This window comes from Rosa rugosa, chromosome 1 (genome assembly GCF_958449725.1).
Source record: "Rosa rugosa chromosome 1, drRosRugo1.1, whole genome shotgun sequence".
Lineage (NCBI taxonomy): Eukaryota > Viridiplantae > Streptophyta > Magnoliopsida > Rosales > Rosaceae > Rosa > Rosa rugosa.
Genome location: NC_084820.1, coordinates 21,926,782 through 21,935,090, shown reverse-complemented (window position 1 = coordinate 21,935,090; position 8,309 = coordinate 21,926,782). Strand labels below are relative to the sequence as shown.

General features: G+C 38.6%; 1 protein-coding gene across 2 annotated transcripts; it reads right to left on the bottom strand.

The window, feature by feature from the left end:
• Positions 1-214: 214 nt before the first annotated feature.
• Positions 215-2,594, bottom strand: LOC133723630 (homeobox-leucine zipper protein ATHB-6-like). Of its 2 annotated transcripts, none has more exons than XM_062150523.1 (3): positions 1,966-2,594; positions 1,323-1,699; positions 215-1,211 (listed from the first exon to the last, which is right to left on the bottom strand). In XM_062150523.1, exons 1-3 carry the CDS (start codon positions 2,027-2,029, stop codon positions 663-665), a joined length of 990 nt encoding a protein of 329 aa, XP_062006507.1. In that variant the 5' UTR covers positions 2,030-2,594; the 3' UTR covers positions 215-662. The 2 variants fall into 2 exon arrangements, with proteins under 2 accessions (XP_062006507.1, XP_062006512.1); XM_062150528.1 differs by having other exon boundaries at positions 1,323-1,696.
• Positions 2,595-8,309: the final 5,715 nt, after the last annotated feature.

The following is an 8,309-nucleotide window of genomic DNA, read 5'->3' as shown; positions in this document are numbered from 1 at the left end:
TCGATATATTAAGTTATTAAACTATCAATAAATCTTCAAAATTCAGTAAGTTGAGTTTCATTTGAATGCTTTTCAAATTGAGAATGCAGAGTGAATTAAAAATTTTTTTATTGGTAATTATAATGAATTATTCTCTTTCTAAAAGATGGCAAGACCATGGCAAAATAAATAAATTGTCCATCAACCTTTGAATTGAAAACGCAAAGCATGGATGGAATGGAAGGAAAAAGTAAGGCACAATGATTATTTTCTCCATTACATGAATTCTACCTCCTCCTTCCTCCTCCTTAAGGTTTCCGAGATTTCTTTTTTTACAACTGAGATTTCAATTACGACCCAATCATTCATACCCCCGCACGGTTTTAGTAGACTTACCTTAGACTGACTCGATCATCACCTTCCTCCCATCCCCACGTGAACCCTTCTCTCTTATTCTTCCTCTCTCTCTCTCTGAGTCTCTGCTGCTTCAGTTCCCTCTGCTCCAACTTTTTCAACTATATTCCCTTCTTGCTCTTACAATGGAGATCAAAGTAGGACATTTATACACAACTCCACTTTCCCTATTTTACAAAATTCTTGGAGGTTCTCACTTGGATACCATTTTTTCTTTTCTTTTCTTTTTTTCCTTTTTTTTGAGGGGAGGGGTGGATTTGTAATTTGACTTAGTTCCATTGATCAGGGCAGTACCACTGAAGTGAGGGAGCTTGCTCATCTGAAAAGAAGTTACAAGCCTCCTCACTACTAAAGAAATTATGCTCCTCTATCTTCACAAACTGAGGCTGATAACTACTCTTCTGGAACTGGAAGCAATTCATTGACGACGAGGAAGGCGAGGACGATGAGGCAGAGCAGTTGAATTTGAGTGAATTGGAGGCTGGCATGAGCTGGTGGTGGTGGTTTATAGTCCCGTTGGGACTGTTATGATCCTCGTTTAGGATTGCGCTCGAGTCACTGTCTGATGAGCCGTCTTTGAAGTCAGGGAACAATGACACTTCTACTCCCACTGCTCCATTGGAGTTGGTATTGTTGAAGCTCTCAAAGTTTAGCTCTTTGGACTCTGAAACTGGACCTGAGGTATCAGGAGATTGTGGCTTGCTCTGCTCCATTACCACTTTGTAACTGGACTCTTTTGGCAGAACCATTTGCTCCTCTTTCACTGAGTGATTGCTCTCTGTGTTCTCTTCTTGGACCTTCGCTTTCAATTCCTTTATCTGCAACAAAAAAAGTCGATCCAAAATTTTAGACCCAACTTCGTAATAATTTGACATGTTATGTTGTCAGACTGTGAATCTAAAACGTCGCACTAATGTTGTCATATATACCTCTTTGTGAAGAGCTTGATTGTCGTGTTGGAGAGAATCATAGCTGATCTTGAGAGAGTCATAGTTGGCCTTGAGAACGCCGTAGTCGCGTTCCAATTGCTTAGTTTTCCAACGAGCTCGGCGGTTTTGGAACCACACCGCAACTTGTCTTGGTTGAAGACCAAGCTCTTGGGCAAGCTTCACTTTTCTCTCTGGCTCAAGCTTGTTCTCCACCTCGAAATTCTTCTCCAAGGCCTTCACTTGCTCAACGCTTAGCCGGCGCTTCTTCTCGGCGACATGGCCGGCCTCTTCCACGCACCCTTCTTCGTCTAAGCCGTCCAGCATGGACTGGAAGTCTCTGCTGTAAACATGGTTGTTTCTTGGACTGTGTTCATCTGCTAAACCAAGCAAAAACAAACAGAGAATTTAGTGAATTGTCCACAGAATTTAGCTAGATCAGATTCCAAACAGGAAGAGAGGGATTCATGGTCTCAATTCAAGATGACAAAAATTCAAATCACAAAGTAGTAGTGTCACAAGGTTCAATTTTTCTTAATGAAATGATCATGAAAATAGTAAGAGACAAAAGAACAAAGACACGGTGTGTGTGAATCTTGGGAAAACACCACTAGATCAAAAAAGGGGTTCTTTATTAGAAATCAACCTGTTGTTGTTGGGCAGATGGAAATCAAAGCACCCATAGAATCTGAGCTGCCAAGCCTCTTCATGATGATGACTACAAGTGAGAGCTTAGGGGGAAACGAACTTTTTTGATCAGAGATCTTACTAGATCAAGCAAGCCCCTTTCTTTCTTTTTTCTCTTTTTCAAATTTTAGTGGTGGATCTTTAGCACTAGCTCAAATCAGTGTTGAGAGCAAGATGTTTTACTTAAAGGAAGCAATGGAAGAAGCACAAATAGTTCCATATCTGAAACAAGACCAGCTTGTAGTACAGTTGTGTATACAAGTATTGCACAACAACCCATTTGCTCTATTCTCTGCCCCATCTTTCTTCTCTTTCAGTACTACTTCTTCCCCCTCAGTACCCATCAAAAGAAATTTTTTAAAAAAAAACACCCCAACCCACAAAAACAAAGCAAACCCAACAAGCAAGAAAGAGTTTTTAACAAGGCAAAGCAACCCAAGTCTCTCTCTTTACATCATTACCCAATCAACTAAGCATAGCTCTGAAGACTCTTAAGTCTACGACTGTTCATCTACAATGGGAAATCAGAGAGAGAGAGAGAGAGAGAGAGAGAGGTGAGTGAACCAGTTCACAACCCAGCTGGCCTTACACTCTCTCTCTCTTTAAATAAAACCAACTTGGGTCAGATATGGGGTTAGAATCTGACTGGGGTTGGGTACACCACTGCAGTCACAAATGAAATTGAACGCAAATTCGATTCAAATGCAGTTTCCTTTCGGCTCCACCGGCTACCTGACCTTCCGGTTTTCTTTTTGGAGGGAGAGATTTTACCGTTGTTTGCGGAAAGCGGTGTATCTGCTATAAGTCCGCACGGCTCGGCTCGGCTCCGCTCGGCTCCCCAGATTAGGCTGGCGTCAGCGAATCGTGAAAGACTGAAAGTCACTACGGCGCGTGGTCGGTGCGATTAATCGGGATCGTTTCCTATTTTCCTTTGGCCACAGGGAAAGGAACAAAATGTACATTTAGTTTTTGGAAAAAATATATAACTGGAGTTGCTGGGTGATATTTAGTATAGGCTAATATGAGCAATTCTGTCAACTTTTATACGGGCTGATGAGGCTATAGGGTTTAAGGATTCCTTAGAGCAAAGGTTAATTGGGGAACTGATCGACCCTTTATTTTTGATCAAATTATCACCTTTTTGAGTAGTTTTTTCCATATCAAAAAAGTGGATCATTTACCACTCTAGTTTTTAAAGTAGGCCAATCTCTTTAGTAAAAGTTTGGTGGTGTTTTTTTAACTTTTACTTTTTTGTTTTGTCATTAATAAATAAAGTTATAATCAATCATCTCGTGACTAAATATGGTCGTAAAAAACTTTGCTAGCAAGTAAAAATGACCCGCACTTCTTACATCAACAAGACATATCATCATTTTTTTTTTGTTAAAACAATAACATATTAACACGTGTCCACACAACAAAATTCATCCAAATAATAATAAAAAAAAATAGGCAGAGCTGTAAATTGAGGAAGAACTTGAGGGTCAACACCAAATCCTCAGATCTTAGAACACTAAAAAAAGAGCCAAGCTTAAGGCCTATATATTTTGAGATTTTGGACGCAATATGTGAACATTAAGATGCTGTAACCCTTAACCCTCATACATACGCTTGATCTTTTATTTTATTTTTGGGTTGAATTCTGTTTAGTCTCTGTACTTTTCTTTCAATATCTTTTCAAAGTCTCTGACATTTCAATTTAATCCATAAAGTCTCCGGCCTCACAATTTCCTTCCAATTAGTCCACTCCGTCCAATTGCTCCATTAACTGGCTGACGTGGCACAAATTTAGACGTCAACTCAGCGCTATGTAAGTCCGATGGATGGTCAAATGTCAACAATAGCCCTGACTTCCCCTTTATTTTTTTAATTTTTTGTTTGTTCTTCTCTATTTTCTTCTTACTGCAACCTCTTCTTCCTCACATCAGATCCAAGGGCTTCAACAGCTTAGAGAGAGAGAGAAGAGAGATGTCACCATGGTTAAGTTTTTGAAGCCAAACAAGGTCGTGATACTCCTCCAAGGTCGCTACGGCAGCCGCACTACCAGCATATGATGCCTACGCGCTACACTCACGATGTGGATCTGGAGGTCGTCACCTCGACGTGCTCACTAGCAAGGACAAGAAGGTCACCGCCTTGAAGGAGATCAAGAAGAGGTTTGAGGAGAGGTTCAAGACCTGAAAGAACAGGTGGTCTGAAGGTACCTGTTCTTTCAGGTGGACTTGACCGGAATGAGGTCTGAGGTGATCTTGTAGTTGAGGATGAAGATTCTGGTGTTCTGCTTGGGGTCCTCGCGGCCACTGAAGATTTCAGTTTTCGAATTTATTTTACATTCGGAGGTCAATTTCTCGATCAATTTTACATTTGGTTCGGCTTTAGAGTTTTCTTTTGGTGTTCCAAAGAGATTAGGGTTTGGTTTTGTGCATTTGCTGTTTGCGGTTTAAAAGACGGGGTCTTTTGATTTTGTATGATGGAGGAGAAATTCGTACTAAGAGTTCCACCTTCTGTTGCAGAGCGATAAGCAACAACATCCTGAATTTGCAAATCCGAGGAGGGTTGGGTGGTGAGCTTGGTGGTGGTGGTGGAGAGTTTTAGAATTTTTTAGTCGGAATGGAATTTTGGAGTTGATCAAAAATTTGATTATGCTGCTTGCAGGGTTAAATTGGATGTGGTGATGTTGGAGACTTGTGACTGCTCTGAGAATTTAGAACACAGAAGAAGGGATAACAGTGTTGGATCTAGGTTTTGGTGAGCAGAGGAGGAAAGGATAAGAGAATTAAGGTTCGTGGTGGTGGTTGGGCTCGAAGAGAGAGTTCATGGGTGGTTATCGTGGTAGTGGTGGTGACTCTCTTATATATGCTTTGGATTTTGGGTGTGAAGAAGAAGAAAAATGGGGGAAAATGCAAGAGGGTACAATGGACAATTTCCTAATGATGTGGCATGCAAATAGCTGAGGTGGTGTGGAATGGATGGCCTCGTTAGCAACTTAATGACAGATTTTGATGGAACCTTAATGGAGTGGACTAATTGGAAGAAAATTGTGAGGCTAGGGACTTTATGGATTAAATTGAAATGTCAGTGACTGAAACGATATTGGAGACAAAGTATAGGGACTAAACATTCACAACAATGATAAACATTCACAACTATGAATTTCCATCACACCCTCTAGCCCAAAATTAGGTCGGGTTAATTTAGGGGATGGAAATCATAATATTATTCGCACCTTGTTTGTGATTATAGAAAGTAGAGATTAAATATTTTCTTCTGTATTCCGCATATTGATACGCTAAAAACAAGCGCGCAATTTAACCCTGCATGTAGTTCTCAGTATAGAATAAGCATGGTTCTAAAAATCGGCCTGGGCAGCGCTAGTCGCCGGCGTACCGTTCCGATTTTGGCCTGGGCGAAGGTATTAGGCGCCCGCCTAGGCGAGCTAGGCGGAGGTTAGCGGCCTGAGCGGAAGCTGGGCGGAGCAGGCTTGGCACTGGGCGCTTGATTTTTTTTTTATTTTTTTTATCCTCATTCGTCAAATCAACGATTGTCTTCTCTCACTCTCTTAGTTTGCCTACAACCCAGAACTGAAAAATCCATATTCTAAGCACACAAATCACAATTCAAAATCAGAATCATCTATTTGGGTGCACAGAAAACATGGGATTCCGCTCTTTGGTTCAAGAAAAGCAAAAGCTTCGATCTTTACTATAATCCCCAATTTTCTTGACCACGTTTTCTGGGCAATGAAACAGAGAGAGATTCTTGACCACGTTTTCTGGGCAACGAAACAGAGAGAGAGTAATAGCTTACTGTTAAAGATTGGAAATTGTAGGTGGAGATCTTGGAGGTCTCAGATCTGTGGTGGCCTTGCCTTAGGTCTTGAGAGGGAAGAGGTTGCCTTGGGTTTTGACGCACAGAAATGGAAGAGAGAGAGAGAGAGATAGTTGGTTTGGTTTAATTAGTACTTTAGTGGGATAGGTTGGAATGTCGAAGACTCAAGCTGGGATTTTTTTATTTTTTTTATTATTATACTTATTGAGCTATTGCTCAATTGACGTCTTTGTCCATGCCATTCTTTCTATTTTCAAACATTATATATATCTTATATTTTTATTTAAATAATTATATGTTATAAAAATAAAAATAAAATATAAAAATAAAAACTGCCTAGTCCCCGCCTAGGCCCCTGGGCGCTAGTCCTCGGGTCACCGCCCGACTAGCGCCTAGCGTTTTTTAGAACCTTGAGAATAAGTAGAGATCGTTCTAGCCGGAGATTAAGGGTACACCTATAATTGCAAAAACAAGTAAAGAATTAATAAAAGTATTATTTACAAAAATACAACAAAGAATAAAAATATATACAAGTAAACACAAATAGGGGGTTTTAGGATTATTAAAATCAAAAATTAAAATAAATAAAATAAAGAAAATGTAAAAACATATATACAAGGGGTGGAACGCAAGGAATAAAGATCAGAACCACAATCATATGCATGAAATCCAATTACAAATCCAATATAGTTGATTTTCTATGTCATGAGAAAGAAGTTGACCATGTGAAACGTTAATAAGCAAACGATTTCCCATTTTTTACTTTACTTGAATATTTAATCTAAGTGAAAGCACCTAAATTAATCCTATTGAACATGCAATCTTAGTCTAGAAAGCTAGCTACTCAAGAACACATTCAATGCATGAAGAACAAAGAAAGGATGTCAACCAAAGTGCACAACCTAGTATGAAAAAGTTCATCTATTTGCAATCCTCCTTAATTGATTTCGACTTTTGTCCAAAGCCTTTACTACTTATGATTTAGGGTCACAAAACTATTAGGTGAATTTTTACCTAAATCTAGCTCAAATTACATGCATATATCCTAAGTTGGCCACCAAAGAACACATACATATAAAAGTTTTCTATAATCTAAAATCAATTAAGCAATCTCACATAAGCAACATAGAGATCAACATATAGAATTCGCAACTTTATTTCAAAACATATAAATGAGCTTTAAACTTTGCCTTTAATGTCATGTTAACTAGAATTCATAACTCTACGAATCAAACAAAGGAAAACAAATGAAAGTATGAAATACACCGTGAAAGATGAATGACAAAGCCTTGAGATGAAGAACTTGAAGATCCTTGAAGCAAGCAATCTTTTAGGGACGACACAAGGGTGGATGGCGGCTAGGATCTTGATGTATTGCATGACTTCTTCTCCTCATTGGTTGAGACGCAGAGCTTCTGAAGACTAGAGAATTTTTTGTGTTTAGAATTATGGGAGAAGTGGTGTGTGAAGTGGTGGTTTTTGGCTTCAAGAATTGCTGCTATTTATAGTGGAATTCTCCTCTCTTGTGATGCAATCATGGCCAATCATCTAGAGGTGATTTATCCTCCAAATTTCCTTTATTTTCTCATGACAGAGTCTTGAATTTTCTGATCTCTTTTCCCCTTAATGACTCATGGTATATTCCTTGAATAATGACCAGATACATCCCTGATTCCTCTCCTTTGAATTGCACTAATTTCTTGCAAGATTTGTGCTCACAACGAACTCCTATAATCAAGAAAAATCAGAAATTAATTGGAGTCTATAATAAATAAGAAATAAGATAATTAGGAATAAATATTGACTATGAACACTCCCCTTTTATCTCCACGAAATAAGAAGAATTTATGTGAATGAAAACTCCTTGATTTCCTCCTTATTTTTGTGCTTCATCTTATCCTTCATGTTTCCTTGATTTCATCACTCAAGATTTCTCAATCACTCAATGGGATGGCCGGACTCCTAAATTTCCTCTTTAAAACAAGAAAATCAGAAATAGGAAAGTTCAAAGGAAGAAAGTTCCCTAAAACAAAATAGGAAATATTTCCTAAAATGAAAGAGGAAAGTTTATAAAATGACTTATCCTTCATTTACGCTCATTTCTGCTCTTTTTTACCACTTTTCTCTGATGTACCTAGAAAATAGAAACTAAATTAAAAATGATTAAGTAAAGGAAATAACTAAGCAAAATATAGGAAGTTAAATATTAAAATGTCGCATTAAAATGCTCCTATCACATATTGCCTCTAAAACTTTTTCCCATCTAGAGACTGCACATGATGATCCATTTTGTCTCCGTATTAGTATAACTTGTAAAATGTGTTATTTGTCCTTGATCGATTTTGATGGGTTCGCCTATAGTACATCAAGTATACCAACTTCATTAGTAAACCCTATGCAGTATAAAGTATAAACTAATGCCATTTGAAGTTGATCTATCGCTCAGGAAGCTAGCTTGCTGCATGCGCACACACA